At 38.5% G+C, this 27,894-nt stretch overlaps 1 protein-coding gene and 1 long non-coding RNA gene across 5 annotated transcripts in view; one reads left to right on the top strand and one right to left on the bottom strand.

Moving 5' to 3' along the window:
• GAB1 (GRB2 associated binding protein 1) overlaps positions 1–27,894 on the bottom strand; it is a 125,232-nt gene that overhangs the window by 44,757 nt on the left and 52,581 nt on the right. For all 4 annotated transcript variants that reach the window (XM_045880386.3, XM_045880388.3, XM_045880387.3 and 1 more), the window contains exon 2: positions 1,204–1,498. In XM_045880386.3, the coding sequence (XP_045736342.1) occupies positions 1,204–1,498 (295 nt within the window). The remainder of the gene's footprint in view (positions 1–1,203; positions 1,499–27,894) is intronic.
• Positions 98–9,292, top strand: LOC135363663 (uncharacterized). Its single transcript, XR_010409576.1, has 3 exons — positions 98–185; positions 8,502–8,643; positions 8,944–9,292. It is a non-coding gene; the product is annotated as an uncharacterized LOC135363663 (long non-coding RNA).

The raw sequence follows: 27,894 nt of genomic DNA, 5'->3' as shown, positions 1-27,894 counted from the left end.
AGGCTTCTTCTTGTGGGCCGCTGACTGGCCAGAAAGGAAGCAGCAGGCTGACCTGAGCTAATTAGAGATGATTGCTCTTTCACTTCAATCCAAAACTTGATGTTGACTGTTGATGCAATTTTTCCAGCCCTCACCGAACCTCCGGCACTCCTAAATATAGATATTTGGAAATGCACACTGTAAACGTGAGTATAACCATGAAGACGGTAAGGTACAAAGACCTCAGACCGCCTTTATTTCTGATTTTCGGCTTTACGAACCTAAATGTGTGTTGGAGTCCCCTAGATAGGTGTTTGTTATAAATGGAAGAGAAGTAGAGAAGTGGACAGGGACTAAGTGGTCAGGAAAGCTATATAAAAGCACCTGAAGAGGAATTCCACCTGTAAAATTCTTCATGAGACCTCTACCCACTCAGCTCTTCCCAGGACAGGCACTCCAAATCTCAGCTCCTCAAGCAACTCTCCCCCTGCCTTTATCATTCACAGCCCCCTGCTCCAGTCACGTGGAATGCTGTTCCACCTCCAGGTCATTTCTCTCCCTTGCCCCTAAGTCTAGAGGGTTTTGTATCCCTTTTTTTCACTTATGTAGAAATACTACTTCCTTCAAAAGCCTAGAGTTTATCTGAGAAGCTTTTTTTCACTACGCTTACCCAAACCTTGAGCTTCCTCTCCCTCCTTGCTCTTTTTAGGACCTCTGTGTTAAGCAAACTCATTTGTTACTTGTTCATCATGTTTTGTGACTGATTGTCATTTGCTTTTCATAGGTATTGATAATCGTCTTGGCTATTTCCTAACTTCATAATCCAATACAGTTTTTAAGATAACATCTAAAGAACTGAGTCACATGAAAATGATGCTTTTAATAGGTGAAAAAGTCAAATATCAGCAGTGCTATAAGGTTCAATTTGATATATACAGACGCAAGAAATGCTCTTAAATAAGTATGTCTTCTTGTCACCTTTTTTCAAGACATTTATTTAGACACGGTCCCACAATGGCTAAGTCTCCCCTAAAACCTAGAAAAAATTTCTCCCCAAAATGATTAAAGACTTTAGTGCTTTTTTTCCAAATGTTGTTTGTTAGCTATTATAAAAAGGTAAACAATATTATATTGTGTAATTGAAATAATAAAGAATTTTATAACAGTTCTAAAAATGCAGTAATAAAGGAGAACTCAGGTGGAATAATAAAATCTTGAGCTTACCTTCTTCTGTAGGATTAAACCCACAGATGTCACAAATACAACGAACCCACTTATTCATCTCTTCCTCACTGTCTGCTACCAAGTAGAATATTCGGTCAATGGTGTTGATATCAAAAATGTAGCTGTTTTCAAACTCTTTTTTGTTAAACGTCAATCCAGCATCAACTTGCTGACATAAGTTTAAATCAATAATACGGATAGGCTTCTTGGCATGATCATTTTTGTAATATTCCAAGACATCTGGATCTCCAGTTAAGCGACCACTGCGTAACACAAACCATCTCCTCTTCCATGCCTGGGAACAAAACAAAAATATCCATCTAGTATTAATTTGACAGAAATTTTTCAAGAAAGTGCACACTTATCAAACCAATTTTACAAATGTAACGTCTAGAGAAAGTCACATACATGTTTTGTTTCCACAGAATAATCTACCGCTCCAGCAAAATTTACTGATGCCTCAATTAACTTAATAATATGTCTATATATACATATTTATTATGTTCTATTAGACCTTCTAATAGAAGACTAGAAGATACTGATTGTTATCAGAAGATATTACATTGATAGGTAATATCAAGACAACAAGGAAGACGTAGTTTTTACTAAATATAAAAAAGCAATGGTTTCAACAAATGGAACCAGGAAAACTGGGTATCCACATGCAAAAGAATGGATTTGGGACTCTTTACATCATACAGAAATTAACTCAAAATGCATCAAAGACCTAAACGTAGGAGCTAAGACTATAAAACTCTTAGGAGAAAACAGGGAAAAGCTTCATAACATCAGATTTGACAATGATCTACTGGATATGACACTAAGGGTGCAGAAGAAACACACAAAAAAATAGGTATACATCAAAATTTAAAATTTACACACTGAAAGACTCGATCAATAGAGTGAAAAGCCAACTCATAGAATAAGAGAAAATATCTGCAAATAATTTATCTGATAAAAGATTAACGTCTAGAATATATAAAGAATCCTACAACTCGATAACAACAAAAATAACCCAATTTAAAAATGGGCAAAGGACTTGAATAGATTCTCCAAAGATACGTAAATGACCAGTAAGCACATGAAAAGATGCTCAACATCATTATCATTTAGAGAAATGGAAATCAAACCCACAATGAGACACAACTTCATACACATTAGAATGTCTGTTATCAAAAAAGCAGAAAATAACAAGTGTTGGCCACGATGGCAGAAATTGGAACCATTGTGCATTGCTGATGGGAATGCAAAATGATGTAACTGGTATGGAAAACGGTACGGCAGTTCCTCCAAAGATTTCAGTTGTGAATAAATATCCAAGAGAATTGAAAGCCAGGTCTCAAACAGGTATTTGTACACCCATGTTTATAGTAGCATTATCCACAGCAGTCGAAAGGTAGAAGCAGCCCAAGTGTCCACTGCTGAATGAAGAAATGAATAAAATGTGGTATACACACATAATGGAATATTATTTAGTCTTAAAAGGGAATAAAAATCTGACACATGCCATAACATGGATGAATCTTGAGACGTGATGCTAAGTGAAAAAAGCCAGTCACTAAAGGACAAAAAACTATATAACTCCACTTATATAAGGTACCTACTGGTAATCAAATTCATAGAGACAAAACGCAGAATGGTAGTTGCCAGTGGCTGGAAGGCAGGGATAAGGAGTTAGTGTTTAGTGGGTACAGTTTTAGGAAGATGGACAGTTCTGGAGATGGACAGTGGTGATGGCTGCACAACAAAGTGAATGTACTTCATGCCACTGAAACTGTACACTTGAAAATGGTTAAAATGGTAAATTTTATGTTAGGTATATCTTACCGCATTAAAAAAAAGCAATGTTTTTTCATGCCTTAATATCATGCCATAAAGAATACATAAAGATGCTTCAAAAGACTCCTTTGTATTTTAAGCTATAGATTTCTCTCTCTCTTTTGTGTGTGTGTGTGGGGGGGGGGTTGCAAGGAGTTGGGGGGGGAAGGGTTCAGAAGCTTTCCCGATTTCTCACTTGAAAAGCAAGCAAAGAGGGGCGCCTGGGTAGCTCAGTCATTAAGCGTTTGCCTTCGGCTCAGGTTATGATCCCAGGGCCCTGGGATTGAGCCCCGCATCGGGTTCCCTGCTCAGCGGAGAGCCTGCTTCTCCCTCTCCCACTCCCCCTGCTTGTGTTCCCTCTCTCACTCTGTCAAATAAATAAATAAAATCTTTAAAAAAAAAAAAAAAGAAAAGCAAGCAAAGAAATGGACTGTGTCTTTCTTCTGGTCAGTCTATTGTTCAAAGACCACATGGGTAAGATCTGTATTCTTTGAGTATAGGTTGCAATCTTCCTTCTCCTTTCCCTTTCTCCTTCTCTTCCCAACAAACATATATTGGCAATCTGGATATGTACTCACAGAATGTATTCTCTCCACAAGCTTTGGTAAATTTTGAATATGATGCTATGCCTGAAGAAACCCTAAATTCTTGTACTATTACTCTCCCTGAAATCTACACTGGTTAAATAATAAAAGCAGAACCAAATGACTGAAACAGTCAGCTTCAGCTGTCTTTAAAACCAACAACTCTGCCCAGAAACAATACAAAATCTTACTCCTCTCGAAGGTCTTCCTCTTTACTAACCTGGACAACTGTACCCATAACTGAATTAACTTGGGTGATAACTTTAGGTTTAATATTTAATAGATTCTTTAAATTGTATCCATTCAAGGAAATATAGATACACTAAAAGGTAAATCAATGAGTTAACCAGTCAGTAAATTATTGATTATATTGTAAACACCTGTAGGAAGAAATACAAGTAGGTAATTCATGATGCTACTCTCAAGGAGTTGACTGACTAATAATGAAGAAAACATTTACCATACGTGAAAATATTTGAGAATATAGCAAACCCGGCAAAGTATCTGCAAAACTATCGCTTAATGGAGAAACATTCCTTCCTGGAAAAACTGGGTGCGATCCTCTTCAACAATATTGGTAGAAATATCACAAAGGCCTAAAAATATTATGTAGTTCTTTAATGTCATCAAGGTTTTAAATTAACATCCCAGTCTGACTACAGCTCCAAGTAAAGAGTAAATAATTAGTGGTGTCCAGAAGGAGAAGGCAGTGGGGAGTTCTTACACATGCATTAGAGAACACTGAAAAATCATGATGTGTTAATTCACATAAATTTAGCACTGGTTTCTGGATTACAAAAATCCATTTAGTTACCACATAAGACATCTATTTACTTCAAAATAAATAAATATCATCTCTTAGTAAAGTTATGCTTCTATGGATACCTCCCTATCAAGCAGGAAGCTTGCAAAAGTAATAGAGAAGTAAGGAGAAAAGAAAATACAGTATTATATCATTTATCTAGGGCCATCGAGGAATCCTATCTTTTAGTAAGTGATTTCTCCAGATAGTGAAGCTTCTGTCTTTAAATACAGAAATGACTTTTTAAAACTTTAATGTCTTGTATGGAAATCTTTCTAAAATGCCTTGCTACATAATTCATTGAACATAATTCATCCAGTCCCCAATGACTCACTTAGTATTACAGGCATCAATCTCTATTCTGCACTTTTAGGGAAGCTCTCAAAGGCTACTGAACTGTATGGAGGATCATTTGCCCCTATGCTAAATAGTGCCATACTGCTGTGCTCCTATAGTTCATCTATAATCTTCTTAGTACAGTTAGGCTTATCAATTGTCACTTCTCTCTTCTAATAATACAGTTAATAGGATGCCAAACTGTTTCCTGCCGCAGAGACTTTACACATGCCATTTCCTGAGTCTAGTATGTTCTTTCCTTGTCTTCGGCAGGCTGACTCTGACCTTCTAGGCCTTCCCTTCCCAGTGGCCCCTAATGTAAAGTAGGGCACAATTTCAGGATCTTATTGCCTATGTAATACACTTTAATACCTATGTAGTGATTATTGTCATTTTGAAATTTAAATTTTCTTTGTATTTATTTAACACCTAACTCCCTCAGCAGACTGTAAAGTCCATGAAGACAGTGACAATTTGTCATTACATACTCAATGCATAGCACAGCGTCTGGTACCTAGAAATACTTGTACAATAAAGAGAATTCCCCGAAGACTCTACGGTTGTAAAATTTTGAGAATATTAGATTAGATAGATGGGCCACGTTGAATAGAAAGGCGTGCTTTCAAAAACTCTTCCACTTGAGAAAAAGAGCTCCAATACTGAACATATGCATAATAAAATAAACATAACTAAGACAGCTTTACCAAAACACACGCACAAAACACCTTGGGAAAATGACAGAAAGAAAAGAATGGAAGGTGTCCTTCTGCTACGGCTTATGTGTCACTCTTTGCCTTCCAGTTAACTGTGGCCCCCTTGCCATTTCTTTGCTTCTCTGATGAAATGATATTGTTCAAACTTAAAAGGCTCTTGGAAACTAAAATAAATAGCCAAGAAATGAGTAGCAATCAATCAGGGTGCAGTAGATAGGTTGCACTAGCGATTACAGAGGATAAGAGAGGAACCCTTACAGCAGGAAATTACAACATTAAAACACAGACTTTAGCCAACAGCACCTGCCACTTATTTATTTTTAACATGGTCCAAATGTGAATGTTTGTCTCAGTCACAAAATGAGTCACTCTCATCGAATCTGGCACAGATTAAACTGGAAAACAAAAGCAATTACATAAACTACACACTTTAATAAGGCAGATACAAAGGTTCTCTGGATTATGGTACAAAGCACAATTTAGCCACAGAATAAAGCTTGATGCTTGACAAGAGAACTGACATCAGCACCCCTGCTAATCACAGCACAAAAGCTTCTCTATGTTTTGTCAGAGCGCAAAATGGGCCCACATAAATCAGTCTTTGTTATCTGAAAATATCTGGGATTCTTAAAGTTTGCCCTATTTTTATCCTTGCTGCCTTGGTAGCCCCAGAGAAAGCTGTACATTGCCTCACCAATCCTGCAGCAGTAACAGACAAAAAAGGACAAGTTTTCTAGAAACCTTCAAAACCAAATACTCAAAGCAATTTTACACAAAATTCATGTGAAAAATCATTTTCACTACTGGACTTCCATTACAAGCAGGTTTGCTTGAGAGGAACTACGCAAATTTACTTTGTTGTCTTTTCTTATATGCAATACTCACTTCAATTTTAAGTTGAACAAATGATGCAGTAATAAGACTTCATCATTAGGTCTGCATTTTGAAGTAGCTTAAAAGCACCCTCCTCTAGTCCCAGTGTCTTGTCTCAGGGTTTTAAGAGTAACTTTGGCTACTACATTAACATCCAAAGAGAAGAGCCTACACAGTCCATGGATCCCAATGGAATATATTTAGATGAGATGCCAAACTAAATATCCATAATGCTTGGAGTATTTGTACGGCCATTTACCCATTCCCTGTATCCAGTGACTGCCTGCAGGATAGAGCCCAAATCTGGCAGGCAGGGCACACAGGGCCCTCCAAGCCTCTCCTTTCTCTCCAGCCTCACTTCTTGCCTCTCTGCCTTCCAACCACATCAGAAGTGATTGCAGTCCCCCTAACACTCTGATTCTCCCCTGCCTCTGGCCTGACACATGCTGCCCTATGACACAAAATCCACCCCCCTAGACTCAGCTCAGACCCCTTCAGGGCACCATCCCTGAATGGGCCCCTGCACGCTCCCCATTTCCACCCTGACGCTAGTTATGATGTTTGACATTCCTACAAGTAAGTTTCTTGAGAGCTGGAGCCATATTTTTTCACCTTCATCTTTCTTTTCCCACTGCCCAGCCCTAAGGAGGTGTTCAGTCTACATCTGCTGAATATGCCAGTCCAAGGAGGCAAGGATAAAAACAGGGAAGCTCTCACATTATCTTATGCATTATGGGGATAATGATATAACTGCATTCTGCCCCACCCATTTGTAAATGGGGAACTCAGGCAAGATAGAGGTGTATAAGCCATAAACTAATTTGTTTTAAAAATTCTACAGATGTGGGAGGTAGTTTTAAACTTCATTTTAAAGGAATTGTTCTTTTAAATACTTTCTGTACTTAAGCAAATTACGTAAGTTAAACTGAAAACAGGCTTGTCCCATTGAAGCGAGGTCTTAAGATAGGTTTATCATACACCCTACTGAGTATGGGTATGTACACCCTGGCTAGAGACTACAGCTGGAGCTCCATTATCCGGTGGGAAGAAAAAAAATCTCAATCCAGATGAGCCTCAAACCATTACCTGCAAGAATATTAATAAACTCACAAAATATGCCTAATTGGCCTAAAATGGCAAACGGGCTCTGTTTTAAAGAAAAACACTGTAACTGCCGTGCTGCCGTTTTCTGACTTCTCTGTGTATCACCGATAGAGAACATGCCCGCTGTAAGGCTCCCCAAGACTCCTTAATCCCTTCCCTGAATCCTTTACTGGAAGAATTGATTACTAAAGAAATAACCAGGGCGCCTGGGTGGCTCAGTTGGTTAAGCGACTGCCTTCGGCTCAGGTCATGATCCTGGAGTCCCGGGATTGAGTCCCGCATCGGGCTCCCTGCTCGGCAGGGAGTCTGCTTCTCCCTCTGACCCTCTCCCCCTCATGCTCTCTCTCTCTCTCAAAAAAAAAAAAAAAAAAAAAAAAAAACCAATATATGGGTGGGCTTAAAAAAAAGAGGTCAAGGTGGTCCAGTGATTCTCAACTCTAACGGCTCATAAGAAATATCTGGAGAATTTTACTTAAAAAAAAAAACAACAACCCTGATGCCTGGGGCCCCATCTCTGATAGACAGTCGGCCTGGGGCATTAGCCCTAGCACGGGCATAGGTAGTTTTAAATGCTCAACAGATGATTCTAACGTACCGCCTCGGCTGAGAACCACTGGCCCAATCAACAGGCAGAATTAGGTTGCTCAATGAAACAGAATTTCAGAAACAATCAGAGATCCTTTTAAGCTTGTATCTATCTAATTCCTCATGCCTTCTACTGTTGCCAGTGAGGTTAAATGTATCTCCCTCCTTGTTTTTGTTCACAATATTTATCCCACCGGCAAATGTTTGAACTCCTTTCTACTACTGGAAACCTAATCCTTAGTTCTTTAAGATTCTGTCCAAACCTTCCCCTTTCCTCTCCACACCTTCCGTCTGGACTCTTGGCAACACAGCAGTTACTGCTCTGAAATGTCTCTTGCATCGCTATGGGACAGTGTGGAACCATCTGTTATTTTACTACATACATTTCCAAATGTTCCCAATGCTTATAATTATTTCCCCAACTAGACATCAAGTTCCTTGAAAGCCAAGACCATTCCTTTAATTTTTCTGTATCTGCAACAGCACTTTACACGTTGTGAAGCCCTCAAAGCCTTGATGGGATGCTTTTGGAGTTTTCCATTCACCAGAAGGACTGCAGAGAGTCAGTGAACTGAGTGGAGAAGATCTCGGGGAAAGAAAAAAGAAGTCCAAAGTTGTTACGAGGGTGAAGTTCAAACTCCTTTCATAGAATGGCATACAGGGTTCTCTTAAATCATACTTACCTGCCGCTCACCTCTCTGACCTTTCACCTCCACAGACGACTGCACCAAACACCCACGCTCTGTTGTTTTGAGTCTAACACACCCTATCTCTCTCGCCCAATGAGCTCCTACTCATTCCTCAAGGCCTCTCCTCTGAAGCTTTCCTCAACTCCCCCCTAGTTAAGGGACCTCCCAGCTACATTCCTTTGAACTCTCAGCACATGGGTCCCAAGCAGCCCATTAACAAGCTCATTCTCTTACAGCACTTCCGAAAGAACTCTGATGACTGCATTTGGTCCCTCATCGTTGTCGAACCCTAACAAAGTTTGCCTTGACCAGATAAACTGAAGAACAGCACTCTCTACATTCTTGAGCCAACTGCCCAAGAAACATCACCACTGTAATTTTACTAACCCTCTATCATCCTTGCAAACTGGGAAAGGAAGGACAGTGAAACTTTCTTATTTGAAATCTCTTAAAAGGCTACTGATGGTTAAGGAAAAAAGATTGTTACCATGAATTCTTTGGTAGAATTCAAAATTTATGTATGATCGCCGAAATCTGTAAAATGTTACGAAGATATGTGTTTCATAAGATGAAAATGCCATTTTTAATAAGACAGTTTTTTTAAAAAACGGTTTTATTTATTTATTTGAGAGAGAGAGCAAGTGAGCATGAGTGGGGCGGGGGCGGGGGGTAGAGGGAGAAGCAGGCGCCCCGCTGAGCAAGGAGCCCGCGGACTCGATCCCCGGACACTGTGATCATGACCTGAGCCAAAGGCAGATGCTTAACTGAATAAGCCACCCAGGGGTCTAGTAAGACAGGTTTTAATCTAAATTTCTTCACCAGGGTAATGGTTAAGTTAAATAAATGATAAAACACCTATACAGTAACAAATCGATGTAAAACACTTAAAACATAGATCTATATATGAAAAAATGCCCATAATGTCAAATGAAAAGAAAGAGCAATTGCAGAATTATACATACAGTACAATTCCCATTTGCCTGAAATGAATATGTGTTTGTACACACAAACTACGTTTAGATAACATGTCTGGAAGGAGACACATTGGAATCCTTCACTGTGGTAATTCCAGAAATAGGGATGGGAAGGTCAGACAAGTTTCCTAATTTTATTTTATATACTTCTGTATAGTCTGATTTTTTTCAAGGAGCTTCCATTTATTACTTCTATAATTAAAAAAATATATAACATGCTTAAAAAGCTTATGACTAAAAATGCTCTAAAAAAGAAAGTCTATTAATATTTAAAAATTTAGGAACAATGTACACGAAACAAAAAAGTTTATGTATGTATGGAAATGTATACTCTTCTTCTTACTCTGAAATTAGTGAATGAATTTAGTCTTTCTTTTAAATATAGAATTCCAGGATACATCTGGAAGGAGTCTTAGTCAGGAAATAGCTTAGACAAAGTAGAACTACTTTGTTCTAAAGACTGGAATTTAGGGGGTTAAAAAAAAAAGGCAAGTTGGGAGCACTTAAAAGATTTCCCATAAAATTTGGTGGCTATAATATTCATATTATTTTAATTTTCTTTAAAAACCATGTCAATAAATGGTAATATACTAAATATCTAAATATTAAATATCTAAATAAGCACTCTGGGAATTACTTTACCTATTAAAAAGTATTAAATTTCCATAATAATACAACCAGGGTAAATAAAATAAAGAAAAACAAATTAGCCATGAAACGGGGACAAAAGAAAACCATTTGCTTTAAAAGACTTGAGTTGTTTTCCAGGAAGCACCATCTTTTCTCATAGAGCAAAATAAGGAAAAAACAGGCTCGGTGGAAGTTTCCACTCCACTGGCTCTATCATTATGATCATCTGTTCCAAACACACAAAAGCCTAAAATTTCCTGTTTTCAAACTATTGTCACCATTTTCTAGCCTGGTGCTATCTGTGCTAACTTTAGCTTAGTAATATAAACAAAAGAATACACCAAAAATAATGTAGAACAATGCCTAGATGTAGGCTAACAACTGTTCCACAAACCTTTTAACAGTTTACATATATTGCCTGGACAAAAACAAATTAGCTGGACCTGAAACAACTTCCTAATAGCAAAATTAACCAAAAAAAAAAATAAAATTTAACTCAGAAGTAAATACCTGAAGGAAAAAAAAAATCAGGGAATTTTAACTTATTAACTAAGAGTTCATATAATTTACTTGTTGAAATCATTGTTAAACGGATGCCTACCTCAAAGCCGTGGCATAAGTCCTACATAAAACAAACGAAAGAAGTAACAGGAGAAACTTCTGAGTATTTAATGTACACAAAGCAGTTGTGTTACACCTTTTCTGGGTCATAGACCACTTTGAGAATCTGATAAAAGCAGTGTAACTTTTTCTTAGAAAAAGGCACATAAATTACACTGTACACAGTTTCAGGGGTTCACAGGACCCCTGGGGCACATGTTAAGAAGGCCTGAAATAGAACAACACTTCAACACTTCTTACTACAAAGAAGTTTGGTATGAGACTTTGGACCCCAACCAGGGAAATTTAGTTACTGAAGTTCCACAGGAAAGTAGGTCACCTCATGGCATGAACTCTCAATGCTGCACTGTGGGGCAGGTTGAATATATTTTTACTTGTGAATGCTAGTTCATGTATCTCATCATATTCCCAACTGTCAGGGCTGCGGGGACACACTCTAACTCGGGGGGTTTTCATGGCTTCCTTACCCTAAGCAAAGGGAGGCTGAAAGAGGCAAGAGCCCGGCTAGCAGTGGATCCAAGAGAAGTCTGCAACATCCTGAGTGACAGGGGGTGGAGGCCTGGGGTGATGTATAGCTGAAGCTGGACTGGGAAGAAAGACAGCCAGCCTTGGGTTTCCTCTGATCTCATGCTTTTATTTCTACGCTGTGCCCTGAGAGTCAGGGACTCACGTCAGGGTGTGGTTGTAGGTGAATGGGCTCAGGGAGTCCACTCTCTTTTGGAATCAGACTTCAGCTTTGCCTAGACAAAGGTAGTTGGACTGCGTTGTAATAATTAGTACTCTTGTGCTCTAACAGTGAATTGGGACGGTATCTTCTATTTACTTGATATTCTGCCATTTTTTGTCCAGCATGAAACTCAACACAGAGTAGGCAATAAATACTTGTTACGTGTAACTGAATTTCAAGAAATATTTATGTGAAATAAAATGAGACAATAAAAGGTGATAAAAAAAAAAAAAGGAAAGGTAGTTGGAGTCATATGTAATTTGGCCAGTGAGAGATTCAGAATGGTAGCCAAGCTAGTATGTTCCTATCTCTGTTTTCTGCATATCTCCCTAAGACCCTGTGGAAGCAAAGGCAGCACAAAACGTTCAGGCAGATTTTTACCAATCTGGCTGAAAAATGGCAAAAATACAATAAAGGGCTGTAGGAGTTACCATGAGCTCCAAACATGTCCAGAGTCACTGAGCCATTCATTCCATTTCTAGGAATCTCATCTAAGGAAATAATGCAAAAGTGCAGCTAAATACTTAGGCATCGGAATAGTAACATAGTACTGTTTATATGAGTAAATAATTGAAGCGATCTAAATATTTGACAATAGGGAGAGTGACCAATCATTCCAGTTTTCCCAGGACCATTCCTGTTTTAGAAAACTGAAAGTTCTACGAAATCTTGGGAAACCCCTCTGTCCTGAGCAGAGTGGTAAGGCTGGTGACAGAAGGGAACCGAGTAAATAAGTTAGGATACATCTCCATACAGAATCTTACAAAGTCATTAAAAGGATGCTTTTGAACGGCATTTTAAAAATATTTCCCCCACGGTTTACAAAATTTCCAAAATACTGAGAGATTTGGGCAAGGAACTTTTCTGTTTGGAGTAACTGGAAACTGGTGTGAAAGAATACTGGTAACACTTTCTATTGTTCTACCTGTTATCTGTGCCAGGTAGAGCTGACCACTCCAGGGTGTCCCCAGCACCTTGGACAAATTTCTATCAGAGAACCCTCCTCTTGCATGTCAATCAGTCCTTTGTACAGCTGCTTTCCTCCCTAAGACTCTGTCTTATTCCTCAAGTGCTTGGCATAGTGCACAGCATGCAAGGACCCGGTGGCCTAAAAGGTGTGAGAACTGTTACCTGAACAAATGGACAATGTCTCCTGGTGACCCCGATGATGCTGTCTCTGTTGCCCACTTAGTCTCCACATAAATGGATGATACACCAAAGCAACAGTGGGCCTTCTTACTCTGGAAGAGTTCAGCCATAAATCCTATCAAATCTCCTCCACAAGGTTCAGTCAACAAAAAGTGAAACCAACTTAATCAAGAAATAACTCAATATGAAACCACGCCAATGTACGAAACTTAGGAAACTACAACTTTAGACAGTGCCTACGGTATTAGGACATCTACATATTTTAGTTATGAAATATTATTTGTGTTAGTATATTTAATTATATATACATAGTTATAGTCCCTACACACACACTTGTACACATACTCAAAATTGTTGCACATGTGTATGCCTGTGTAAAACGCTGTTCCAGTGCCTGAGGGTAGAATGCAATGTCATAAGAGAGAATATGGGCAGACTGCCATATGCTATGAAGTATGATGTCAATGTACACATTTAACTGAAGAGTAAGATGTGAGAATTTCACTTACATGTTATTGTTTAAGTGGTAGGAAGCTGGTACCATACCTTAAAGTCACAAGATTCTCCAGCACAGATACAAATTCTAATTGCAGTCTAGAGAAGTGCTGTCCAACAGAACTTTCTGCAACTCGGGAAATGACTACACGGCCCAGCCCAGCACTACCAAGCCACATGTCGCCATAGGAAACTTGAAAAGTGGCTGGCGCAACTGAGGAACTCGTTTTCTAATTTATTTAATTCAGTCACCTGGGGCTGGTAACTATTACATGGACAGGGCAGTTTTAAAGTCCACTTCTTGACTTAAGAGACAGGCAATACCAGTTGCTGAAGAGGCTCACAGCTCCAAATAAGACCCACCAAGAGTTGAAGAGCGCGACTGTAAGCGGCAGTGCCTAGGGAGGTAACAATGATGTGGACCGACTTCCTGATTTCACTGTGTTTCACAAACTAACTTTGACCCACAAATGCATACCATCTATGTTGTTGTTATTATTATTTGGAAAAGAACATGCTTGCTTCAATAGAGATTTTTAAAAAATGGAATACCAATAATAATCTGGAATTTAAAAAAATTATCTTCCGTAAACCCGACAAATTTCTAAACTCTATTTCTTGTTCTGCTATCCAATCCAAAATAATTAATGCTGGAACAGAGCTAGTGTTTTGAGTTTCCAGCAAAACATACGAAAAATGTTCTCATTTTCTGTTCTGTGTTTCTTACTGAACATTCACAATTCACAATAAAGTAAAACACGGATACACTGAGACTTGGATCATGGTTCAAAAGCAACATTAAGAACTAGAGGAAAAGCACTGAAGTGTTACAAAAACAAATTTCAAATTTCCATAATTACATTTATACATAATAAGCCAAAATAACGCTTAGTACAATTTTCTTCTAAACATAAAACTCACACCAAAGCTTCCAGAACAAAGGAAATGTGGTACTGAAAGTTTTCCTTAGAATGACACTTCCAAATAGATAAATTACGCATTTTGGAGTCAGTGACTATAAAACACATTAAGTTCAAGATGCAAGGAAGAATAACCTCATGCAAAGAGGGAAACTAACTACAAAGTTGAACATGTATAAAAATTACTCCACAGATAACGAAATCAAGAAGATCTCTGCAAACGTGCAAGACTCAGACCAGTGCTGGTGCTGGTGCTGACCTCCCCTCCCCCTTCCCCGCCACGGCAGAGGGGGGTGTCACTCTTTCCTAAGGCAGCATTCTTGGAGTGCAATCTCTTTTTCATTCATATTAACAGGCAGATAAGGATCTCATCATACAAGAAAAGCTGTTGATCATTTACTACTTTTTGTTTTCAACAATTCAGTGCTGTCTTGCCCATTCTATGGTGTGTTGTCCCTAAAATGAGCCCAGCTTTCTTTTTTCTGTCCAATTTCTATCTCTCCCTCTACACCACTCAAGCCTTATAACCTTTGACCAAGAGGAAGTAGATACAATGGGTTGAAAACAACAGTGACTGTAAGGATTTGTGTATGATGATTTAATGCTTGAGGACTAGGAGAGAAAGGTTGGGAGAAGGAGAAAACGACTAGCTATTTCCGCCAGAGGAATAACAGTTCCATTTGGCAACACCCAACTTGTCTTGAACTCCAAGCAAAACTGTTACCCAAGTGATACAGTTCATAAAAGCTTAAAAAATATGTACAGTATGCAGAATCAGACATAGATACACCACACACAGTTGACATGAGATAACTTCTTACACTTATCTGCTTTAAATATGTAAGAAACCTTTGAGACAATCAGAGTCTTTCACAAAGTGCTGGCATCTGAGGTAACAGACAACTGACTGTCTGACTTGCCAACTTGAAAGTTCACTGAAGTCTGTAAAAGCTAAAAATAACCACACAAACATGTTTACAGCATTTTGAAACTACAGGATCCACACTGTCTTCTAAATATAAACCTTGAGTTCGGAGTACAGGGATTGGCTTTGGGTTTTCAGGGACGTCATCGGACCATCCCACACTTCACCACAGAAATCCGCATTTCAGTACTTTAAATATGCAATTGGCGGTATTTAACTAGAGTGAAGGAGGGGTGGATTTGGATTGAGGAAGATGAGCAGAAAAGGGAAAGATGGCACCTCTTCCCCCATTTAATTAGAGGGCTTCAGAATCCCACAAACCCCCAACTCTTGATGGTGGGACGTGACCTTCTGAAAGAGGATATCCTGCCTGTATTTTTCCACTCAGCCTATCTATTCTCCAATCCCATCTCTTACCCCTTCCTCATTCCTGAGACTGTAGATGCTGCTGCAGTACATAAATGTAGACAGGAAGTCAAGTAGAACATACACACATACGGCAAAGTCCCCACACCCCAGCTGCTACATGAATGTAGGCATGTTGAAGGCAACAGTTTTAATTTTTATTCTATTCCTAAAAAGTGAGATAATTCAAAATCACTAATTATTAGGGAAATGCATATCCAAGCCACATGAGATATCACCTCACACCAGTCAGAATGGCTAGTATCAAAAAGACAAGAACCAAGTATTAGCAAGGCTGTGGAGAAAACTGAACCCTTGTGCACTGTTGGTGGGAATGCAAACTGGTGCAGCCACTGTGGAAGACAGTATGGCGGTTCCTCAAAAAAACTAAAAATAGAAGTACCATATGATCCAATAATTTCTTTGCTGGGTTATTTACCTGAAGTCAATGAAAATACTAGTTGGGAAAGATGTATGCACCCCTATGTTTATTGCAGCATGATTTCTAATAGTCAAAATATGGAAATAACCCAACTGTCCATGGATAGATGAGTCGATAAAGAAGATGTGGTGTGTTTATATGTAAACACACACACACACACACACACACAATGGAATACTTCTCAGCCATGAAAAAGGATAAAATATTGCCATTTGTGAACACACGGATGAACCTAGAGGGTATTACACTGAGTGAAATAAGCCACACAGAGAAAAACAAACACCATATGATTTCACTTATATGTGAAATCTGAAAAAAACAAAACAAACAAACAACAACAGCAACAAAAAAGAGAGAAGAGACTCATAAATATAGAGAACAAGCTGGTGGTTGCCACAGGCGGGGGGGGGGGGGGGAAGGATGCACCAAATGGGTGAAGGGGATTAAGAGGCACAAACTTCCAGTTAAAAATAAATAAGTCATACATAACATAATAAAATAAAAAAAATAATTAAAAATAATTAAAAAATAAATAAGTCATGAGGATGAAAAGTGCAGCATAGGGAATATAGTCAATAATGTTGCAATATACTTATTTAGTGAGCATTTTGTAAGGTATATAATTCTTGAAACACTATGCTGTACACCTGAAACTACTTTAACATTGTAAAGTCAACTATATTTCAACTAAAAATTTAAAAATTAAAAAAGATAACACTTGGAAAATTTTCCCACTAAAAACCAACTGGGACTGCCAGGGGGTAGAGGTGGGAGTCAGTAATACTAAGACTATTAAAGATTCAAAAGAGTATTTTATCAGTATAGAAAAAAATGTCCATTTGTTCTCTATGTTACATAAAATCACTTTTGATATTAATTTCTGGATAGAATTTGTTTAAATTTTATCCTCTGCCTTTAATTCTAAGACATCTTTAAAACATAGCAGCTATTTAAAAAATAAAAGAAAAACCTGCAGCAACAGGCTTAGGCCTAAACTTTTATGTCATAAACTTCCAAGTGACTGTACCTCTTAGTTTAAAGTACTCGGTGGAATCTGTATTTCTGGAGGTTATCCAATTTCTAAGTCAAGTGTTCTCCAGAATCAAATCGTGTAAGTTGTATGGGTAGTTTCTTAACGAATTTATTATTAATAAACTACAAGCAACAACAAATTCAACTGAAAAATTAGGGAGAAGTTATATATAATCCTATTGATATCGAAAAAATTTTTTCCCATATTTTCATCTAATTTTTATTCATATACATACATACTTTTTAAGTAGCTAACTTTTTATTTTGTTTAGATTTTTTTTTTTAAAGATTTTATTTATTTATTTGAGACAGAGAGAATGAGAGACAGAGAGCATGAGAGGGAGGAGGGTCAGAGGGAGAAGCAGACTCCCCGCCGAGCAGGGAGCCCGATGCGGGACTTGATCCCGGGACTCCAGGATCATGACCTGAGCCGAAGGCAGTCGCTTAACCAACTGAGCCACCCAGGCGCCCCTATTTTGTTTAGATTTTATTTATTTATTTATTTATTTGACAGAGAGAGAGACACAGCGAGAGAGGGAACACAAGCAGGGGGAGTGGGAGAGGGAGAAGCAGGCTTCCCGCGGAGCAGGGAGCCCGAAGCAGGGCTCGATCCCAGGACCCTGGGATCATGACATGAGCCGAAGGCAGACGCTTAACGACTGAGCCACCCAGGTGCCCCAAGTAGCTAACTTTTTAAATAAGATGAATGTATCTCTGGTTTCATGAGCTATGCTTCTAACTTTCAGTGGTCTAAAGTCCTCAGGTTTAAAATTTTAATTCACTAATATTTTACTTATTGTGACTTTTCCCAAGTCTTGTTTACCATGCTAGAATTATGGAAAATAAAGGTGAAGCCCTCACTAAAATGTTTTCTGAAACCCAATAAAGAAAATATATTTATTGACTAAAAACACAGGACACTTATTTACAGTGGGATTTCTTATAATAGCATCCCACATACATTCTAGTAATTAAGATATTTAATTATGAACTCAAAAGAATGTCCTGTTAGGTCCTGTCCAATTTGCTACAGCACGCAATTCATTCTATAAGCAAATAATAACTGAAACAAATATGTATAATCCTCGACAGAAATGCTATCACTTGTTTTACCAATGATTGCTTTCTCATACTGTATAGAATGACTTATTAAATCTAATAGATGAAGAATTTATTCCACCAAAAAGATATTTTGAGACTTCACTTGTGTTAGGCATTGTTGTAACCTGAAGACATTCTTGAAATAAATACCCCTACTTCTTAGCCATTTAAATGTTTATTCCTTAACAATTAAAAGATTAGGCAATCTATTTATAGATTATCTACAATGAACAAAGGATAGTTTGTTCCCAAAACAGAGGGAAAGTTAAGTTGAGGAGAAACAAAGTATCTCTCGTGAAAATCTGACTAGCTTTAAACATGAAATAAGAACAAAAGCACCCCTCTGTATTTTGTTGAATTACTGACCATGAAAAGGCAAAGCAAAGAGATTTTCATTTAAAGATGCAGATTATGTAACCCCAGGCTGGCTGAACTAAACGACTTTTTGGTAACTAAGATGCAATTCTTGGTGAAGCAAAAGACAAAAGAAGAATAAAAAACACAACATCTTTAGCTGTCTTCCTAGACATGGCCCAGATAGAGGAGGGGCTTACAGTCTCACTTAACAAATGAAGTCCCCACTCCAACCCCATACGGCATTCTAATCTTTATGAGCAGTTTGAAAAAAGAAAATAACCAGAAATAAAAATTGTCAGCACTGTAGCCATCAAGAAGCTCTTCAACATCAAACGGCTTGGAGGGCAACCGTAACCTACCATTTGTTTATACTCAGTCTCCTAGGCTCTAACTCTTTACAGCTCTGTTCTCAAACCCAATACACAGAATGCCTGACAAAAAGGAGGAACTTAAAGTGTGGTGACTGAATAAATGAGTGAGAGTCTTCATGTATACGGTGAACCGTATAGGGATCATCATTATGGTCATCAACAGATAATTAAGTGGTTTGAGGTGGAAATATGGTATACAAGCAAAACAAACACTATGACAATGAGTTGATTTAAAAATTATCATTAAACTTGTATAAATACGTTTACACTTTAAATGTAGAAACAAGCATACGAAAAAACCACTTTAGATCCTACTATATGAAATACAACCAAATAGAAAAACCTTCCTCCAAGGTATTCAGAAGGAGTAGCAAACACAGTGCTTAAGGTTATAGTGAATACAATGCATTGGTATGGGTCTCTTCTCCATTCTTTTGTCTGCCCCCTAGTGGAGTCCCTGTGAGCAGAGAAAACATAAAAAAGGCAGACACCACAAAAATGAAAAACACAAACAGAACAGAACAAAACAAAACAAAGCACGAAGCACTTACTTTGGACTTCTACAAATCAGTTACTCAAGAACAGCAAGTTAACTTACGAATTCCTATTAAACACTATGTTCCAAAGACAAAACTCTTCTATCAACCTAGGTAGGTTCACTATTTCCTTAAGCACCTTTGGACTTCTGATCATTGCCTTTTAAGGAAGAGTCCACATCTCTAAATTGAATCTAGGTAGGATATGGCTTTCTCAATATTTAAAAAGACAAACAACTTACTGACAGTTTCCAAGTTGACATGGTTTGGCCACTATTTTTGGTTTTCAGATGTCTCAGACATGAATAGCTAAAACAAAATCATTTCCAAAACAAAGATTCTGGAAAACTATAGATTTATGTCCACAGTACTTCAAGTCAAGGAACAGGTAAAGTGAAAGAGACCATGGTTCAGTGATGGCGTGGCTGAGTGACTCCTCTCAAAAAGCATGCTTATCTCCACGGGGATCTTTCTGTCTAGAGAGGAGTGTGGGTTTTGGTTATGATCTCATCATCAGCAACAGCAGACTCTCCTCTGAACTGTCTGCCCATTTTATACTAGAGTTTTGCACTAACATGTAGAGCTCTTTAAACACGAAGATGATAGACATAAATAATCAATCATGTGGCACACGCCCCTCTCCCCCGTGACTGGTGACACACATTTGCAAGACAATCAGCCAGGGTTTTACAAATTATACTCCCTGAAGAAAACATCAGAAAATGATCCCTGAAGGGGAGATTCAAGTATTAGACATAGATTCTGGGCTACAGTGATCTCGTGGTTCCATTTCTTAATTTCTAGAGCAATAAGAATACGTAACTAATGATTATTAAAAAAAAAATGATTTCTGGAGAGGCAATTCTAGATTTTCTCCCATATTTAAGGAACTGAACTTATATAAAACTCCTGCATTAGTAGGAATTCTGTTTCCCGGAACTGTATCAAAATCAAATGCGAGAATCCATACAAAAAACATGCTGAGAGGCATAAGGGCACAAAAACAAATAGTTTAAGTAATTACCATTTTTAACAACCTTTGAAGAAGTGCATTAGTATGGTAATTCTGGCAGGTTCTAAAAGCAGCAAGCTTCCCGTGATTTATGACTACATTTTAAGGGATGCAGTATCAGCTTAAAACACCCTCGCCAGCTTTTTCATGGAGGAAACAGAGTAGCTTAAATCAGGAGAGATAAAATGTTCAAAGGTTTATTTTAACAAGCAAATGCTGAGGATATAGGAACACAGGACTTAAAGTTTTTCTGTTCTCAGACTGCTGTGAATGCTCTGAAAGGCGAGAGGAATGAGGAGACAGCTGACATCCATCTTCCCTGTTCATTTATCTTTCCCCTTTGGCCAACACCCTCAGAGAGGAAGTATCAAGGAAGACAGGATGAAACTCCTATGCTTTTAATGCTTTCCCCAATTTCTCTGTTGTTGCTCAGATCTCTACTAGAAAAGCAGGAAAAGGCAAATTCCAACTAAGGACCCCCAAAAGACTTATTCAAATCATTAAGGTTCATATGTCAGGAAGCAGGAAGGTGGGGGGGAGGTGGATTTCCCCAAGTCTCTGTACTTGGATGGATCCCCGGGTTAATTTTTATCTCTTCTCTATTCTACTACCAGATTATTTATAGAGGGTAAAGCAGCTAAAATAATTGACTTTAAAAATTTACTGTATTTAGGCAATGATATCACTACTAAGTTTTAAATACACTGACATTATGATACAATTCTTAAAGCATGCTTATACATCTAATTTAATGTTTTGAAGTCTGCTCCAATGATTCATTAAAATGAGTAACAAAGGAACAAAACAAGGAAGAAGCAGCTGTTCAATTTGTGTATCTGATTTGCAGCATGTTGTGTATTTATAGTTAAAAAGAGCAAAATAAGCTACTCAAGAAAGAACTGTTCCCACTCTCAAGTAATTGTACTTTTAAAATTAGTGCAGTATCACTGGTAAAGACTTAAGTTTATACAAGCAACACTAACTTTTTAATGTTTACGAAATTAAACTTTAGCATTAATCACACTTGTAATCGTATTTATTATCTTTTCTTCTGGTTTGGTTGGCATCTTCTTTCTCCAAGTAGACTATATATAAGCAACTTAAGAGCAGAGACTATCTGTTTGAGTCACTCCTGTCTACCAAGCTCATAGCACATTAGATGAAATAGTAGTAATATAAATAGAAGTATTTATGTTAAAATGTCCTGTTAAATTTATACCTATAGGAGGTTAAACGTCAACTCTACAGTATCAAACAACACAGTCATCTCCACTTTAGGCACCCCCCTCCCTTCTATTCTAAAGAAAAGCATGTCCCGGTTTTGGCTTCTCTTGGTTGTTACTCTTGCTGGTTAATCTTTGTTTAAACCACAGCTCCCCCACAGCAGCCCTGCCTGGCTCCATCCCTAACCATCCTCTGCCCTTCTCTGTGTTTGGCGAGGCGGTTAGTGTGTTTATTCTCTTTTCTCCTGGCTTTAACTCCTGGTTTCCAGTGGTGGCTGCCTAATTCCTAAGCACAGTGCCCCTGGGTGGCTGCTCCTACATTGTTCCAGAGCTCAAGGGTCTTATGTACACAGTTATTAAAATCAGTTTATTATATCCTCCCATCCCTCCAGCCCTAAAGGGGTAAGGACACTCCTCTAAACCCAGCCCACAGGACCATAAGTAGTCCTTCATTAAAGTCTGCATTTGAACCTTCTGAGCTGAATTCAGTCTCTTACAAGGACACTAAAAGATACTGTGTATTTCCAAATACTATGCTTATATAGGACTTAACTACTTTTACATTATCTACCCAGCCTCGCCAGTCAGCTCACTTTCCCCATATTGCCTCTCTCCTTCTTCCTCCCAATGTAGAGAGACCACCAGCTCCAGTACCTCAACCAGAAGGGCTTCAAGCCACACACTTAACACCGGTTCGTTATCAGCATAGACAGAGTGTAACTTTCCTGGAATGATGAGTTTTCACCCCCTGCTTTCATCTTCCCTCATGCCCTTCCATTGCCTAATTATCCTCTGCTGTACATATACTTCCACATTGTCAAGGCTGGTAACACAGACATTCTGCTCTATAACCACCTCACTTCTCCATGTTTTTTCACTCTAAGGTTGAGTCTGATAGTTTAAAATCAATGAGGGGCACCGACATTATCATGACAACAGGGGTGCTGTTTCCTACAGTCCCAGGCTGGGGCTAGGACTGCATTTGCCTCTATCCTTGTCCAGTGTCAGTGTCCCCTACCCGAGGCCACACGACAGAGAATGCGCCTATGGCCAAAGTCTAATGGATTCTCTGTGTTTTACCTCACCAACTGTCTTTATTAACTTTCACTTCTCATCAGTCCCCTCCTTTCCTAGGTCCACTCTGCTGGAATGCCCTTCACCACCTCCCTATCCTTCTCCTTCACCAGGACTGGGTGCTGACGGGCCTGGTTCGTGGCTTTCATCCGCGAATTCCTGCACTGCTTCCCCAAGGTGGGTCCACCAACCCCTGCATGCCATGTCTCCCTCTTCCTTGGTTTATTCCTCATTTTGTCACATCCAAATCCTGAGAAAGGGCACATGGAAGGAATGCTTACAGGAACAGCACAGCACAGTGGTTACTGTTTCATAATTTACTTTTACTTGAAAGAACAGTTTTAAAAATAATATTTGTTATGCTATTCTCTTAGAATAAAGGGAACAATAATATTTAAAAGCCCTTTCAAACATTTTTGGGGGTTGAGTTGCAAATAAAGGCCTTAACCCCCTAACTCATGGGCATCTAATAATCTTACTGTTCACCATTTAAGTTACAATAATATTAACCCATGAGAACATGGATTTCATGTTCAATTCCCCTTTTATGTACTCAAAAACGGTGTATCTGTTGAACAGAATTCATTCAAAATCTAAAATATTCTTCTTAGCACAAAAACATCTAAAATGATATCAACTGGTAATCCTATGTAAGTCTGGAGAGGAGTATTTCAGTAGAATGATGAGTGACTATATTCAATTTATGCTTCCGTTCACTCATCCAGAAGTATTTATTGAGCACCTATATGTGCCACTGTTCTGGCTACTGGAGGAACGGCAATAATTCAAGAAACAAAATTTCACGTAGCTCAGCAAACTCAATTTCCGGTAGAGGAAGATAAAAGCAAGCAAACAAGCAGGACTGGTTTTAGAATTCTACAATTGCTAGACAGGAAAACTGAAGTTGATCTGAAAGTCCTAATCTCATGTAAATAGTGCAAAGGATGTGTGGAATTGTTAGGATACTCTCACAGAAAGTAGTTTAGCACACCAAGCTACCACTACTCTTAACACAGTCCCACCGGGCAGTGACAATTATCAAGCTCTTAGGATCAGATCCTGGAGTGCGGGCTTGAAAGCTCTGCAATCTTGTCTTCTCAAAGGTCTCCATCAGCTAATAAGATGAGGTAACCCATGTTAGGCTTCCCTGTGTAATCTCCATGCAAGGCCATTACTTCAGTCCCCTGACATCATCCAATACCAGTCCTGGAACACTAATCTCCCGAGTCCCATAATCATAAACAGAGTAAACAACTCAAGTGAAAAAGGAGGAAAAAGAAAGAGTGAATTAACCTTCATTATATGTTTTTTTTTTTAAGATTTTATTTATTTGACAGAGAGATAGAGAGCACAAGTAGGCAGAGAGGCAGGCAGAGGGAGAGGGAGAAGTAGGCTCTCCGCTGAACAGGGAGCCCGATGCGGGGCTCGATCCCAGGACCCTGGGATCATGACCTGAGCCGAAGGCAGACGCTTAACGACTGAGCCACCCAGGCGCCCCTTTTTGTTTCTTTTAACAGTTTCCACATTTTGTAAATAACAAAGTTTGCTCTTACCCTACCTGAGAGAAAACAAGGCAATAAATAAAGAGGTATTAGAGAAGACGAAGAAAAGTATTCAGAAATCCAACAAATGTTGTATGGTGATAAGGCAAGTGGCTAAAGATAATAAAATTACTGGGCCTAAAGAATAAATACACAAAATACGATGATTTTTTTATATATGACAGCTTTCCTGAGGGAACATACCTTACATACGTGTGTTCAGTAAGCATTACTTGACTTGATGCTGAAAATTTATTTCTGCAAAGGAAACATAATCAAACAAAAGGAGACATATTTTCCTTCAAATGGGAGCAATTAAACTGGAGACACAGAATAACTGAGGTGGGGTCCCTAGGGAAGTCGGAATGTTAAAACTGGCCATCCTGCAGAAACCCCCACCTTCCTTTTCATCTAAATGTTTCTCCTCTTCTGCTGACTACCTTTCTTATTCTTGTTTCTTTTTCTTTCTCTTTTTAACCATTATCCTCTCTTCCATGTCTCTCATCCACTTTATTTCTTCTTACACTTAGTCATATACACATCAAAGAATTTCTGTTTGCACATTTAAGTGCCTGTCACATTTAACGTCCTTTTCTTAACTTAAAAACAGGTATCTTTATTATTTTTTATGCTTTCAATCTCTCTCTCTTTTTTTTTTTTACATTTGAGTTTAGGTCTTTTTTTTTAAAGATTTTATTTATTTGTCAGAGAGAGAGCACAGCAGAGGGAGAAAGAGGCTCCCCACTGAGCAGGGAGCCCAATGCTCATTATCGGGATGGGATCCTGGGTCATGGGATCATGACCTGAGCCGAAGGCAGACGCTTAACCAACTGAGCCACCCAAGCATCCTGAGTATGGGTCCTCTTGACTTCTTTTTTCAACTAAGCAGGCACTATTAAAAAGAAAATGGCCCTTCATTCTTGATGCAGAAGACAGAAAATGATCTTTGATAATTTGGACATTCATCACTTGAAAGAAAAGACTACTTCAGATCATCTCTAAAGACTTTCCACCACACTATAGTAATAATAATAATTAACATTATTTGAATACTAAATACCAGGCATTGTTTTAAGCACTTTATACATTAACATAGTCCTCACCACAATCCTATGAGGTATGCACTGTAATTATTCCCATTTACAGATGAGAAAAAAAGTCACAGAGAGATTGAGTCACTTGCCCCAGGTCATAACTAGAAGTAGTAAAGTTAGGACTTGAACCAATGCAACCTGGCCCCAGAGCCCAAGTCCTTACCCATTGTTATACTACCTGTCTATGACAGGGGGCGGCAAACATTTTTGTAAAGGGCCAGCTAGTAAATATTGTAGACCATGCAGGCTAGACGTGGTCTCTATCTCATTGTTCCTCTTCTTCCTCTCTTTAAACAACTTTTTTTTTAAAGATTTTTTATTTATTTATTTAAGACACAGAGATAGAGAGAGAGAGAGACAGAGACAGAGAGGGAGAGCATGAGCAGGGGGAGAGGCAGAGGGAGAGGGAGAAGCAGGCTCCCTGCTGAGCCAGGAGCCTGACATGGGGGCTCGATCCCAGGACCGGGAGATCATGACCTGAGCTGAAGGCAGATGCTTAACCATCTGAGCCACCCAGGTGCCCCAAAACAATCTTTTAAAAATGTAAAAAACCTTCTCACACATAATCAGGGGTACAGGTTGTAGTATGCTAACTCCTGGGCTATGATTTTTTTATTTTCTGTGAGCCAGTGTACTACTTTTTATTTAGACAAATTCGGACAGAAGCAAAGGTGAAAGATTCCAGATAGGTAGCTTACAATCCATAGTCCATGAATGCCCAAGAGCTATCAATTGTGGGCTGCCACTGAAACAGTAAAGGTAAAGAAAATGCAAACATCAAAATCAAAGAATTGCAGGTGGTTTGTGGACACACACAAGGACATATGAGCCAGGTACTATTATCACTAATGGGAATTAATAAACAAAAATTTGAGTGAGTTTCAACACCCTAGTATTTCACAAGTAGAAAACCCTGGATGTTTCTCTTCCTTACTTTATCTGCTGGGCAGAACTACTTTTATAATCTGCTCATCGATGTCATCTGCATGTTTTCAAAGTCCCTCATAAATGCAAATTCATTGTTGCATTATCAAAAGATTCATTATCTTCAATGTCAGAAACTAAAGAAGAGTAGCTAATTAACTATTAGCTCAAGACCCCTAAAGAACTTGGAAATCCTAAGAATATAAACTTCATCAACTGATATCCCTCCAGGTCCTCTGGCAAGGTCCCACTTACATGAAATATTAACGTGTCATCACCACTTACCACTCTCTTAAGATTTCTGAATTTTCTACATGTTTCTTTTAGTCCCCATAAAATTTACCACAGCTTTTCTTAAAAAAAAAAAAAAGCAAAAGCTCTATTTCAACAATGAAATAATTATTTTTTTTTTAAAAGACTTTATTTATTTGAGAGAGAGAGAATGAGAGACAGAGAGCACAAGAGGGAAGAGGGTCAGAGGGAGAAGCAGACCCCTTGCTGAGCAGAGAGCCTGATGCGGGACTCGATCCTGGGACTCCAGGATCATGACCTGAGCCGAAGGCAGTCGTTTAACCAACTGAGCCACCCAGGCGCCCCATGAAGTAATCACTTTGATAAATGCAATCAGAAAGTAGGAATTTAAGCACTTTATTTTGGCTGTTGACTCTACCAAGTCAAACAGGTAAATCTACAAATCCCACCTCTTAGGAAACTTATTCCTTAGAGGTAAACATTTAGATAAAATTTGGTTCAGGGTATTACTGTTAATTATTTTGCCATTTTGGTGGGGGGGGAATAAAAATTTAAAAACAGATTCACTTCAACTTTCTTTCCTATCAGCTTTGGACCATCTGTTTAAAGTGACTGCAACTATTTTTAGCAGTTAGGCAATGGGTTACTTACAAAAACAAAAACAGATGCCTGCTCTTTAAGATGACCCCGTTATCAAACATATGAACATTACTTGCACACAAGAGTCCAAAGCAAGTTACACGGCAAGGCTAAAAATGCAGATTTAAAAAAATATACTACAGAGCAACTCAGGACATGATTTCATTCCTTCTAATTGTTTCTTAGCAATTGCTAAATACACATGAATACATTAAGTGAAGGAGGTCACATTTATAAGGTTTTAAAAACATTTGCTGTAATACTAGGTCTTTACCCCTAACTTGGCTGTCCTTAAGAATTTGTACATTTCTTCTGTTGAGAAAAGTTGCTTACTTAATAGTTAATTTTTACCTGAAGCACTTTCTACTCAATGCAGGAACTTGCGCATTTTACCTTTGTTTTTTCTTTGACAACAGTGACAAGTCAGAGATAATCTCAATGAATATTTATGTAACTGTTTCTTAACACAGTACCAAGTATACCTTTTAAAGAGAAAAATCAAAGATGGACTGTGCAAATCCCCTCTTCCCTGCCTTCTTTTCTGTGCTTTGAAGTAACTACCTTGCTCCTAGAAAAAGTTTCGTTAGAAGCTGTTGTACTTTGTCCTTGCCAGGTCAGATAAAGGGTTAACTTTAATTTACAGATCAGGCCTTTTTCCTAGTGGTTGGTTGAGAGGAAGGAGAAGCACAGCTAAATCAGCATTCACTCCTTTATCATAGTCCCACCGCTTTTGCTTTTTAATC

Source organism: Mirounga angustirostris, unplaced genomic scaffold (assembly GCF_029215605.1).
Source record: "Mirounga angustirostris isolate CCGP_5_RB_7025 unplaced genomic scaffold, mMirAng1.0.hap1 SCAF_2, whole genome shotgun sequence".
Lineage (NCBI taxonomy): Eukaryota > Metazoa > Chordata > Mammalia > Carnivora > Phocidae > Mirounga > Mirounga angustirostris.
Note: the sequence above shows the minus strand (reverse complement) of the source record. Positions and strands in the feature narration are given on the sequence as shown.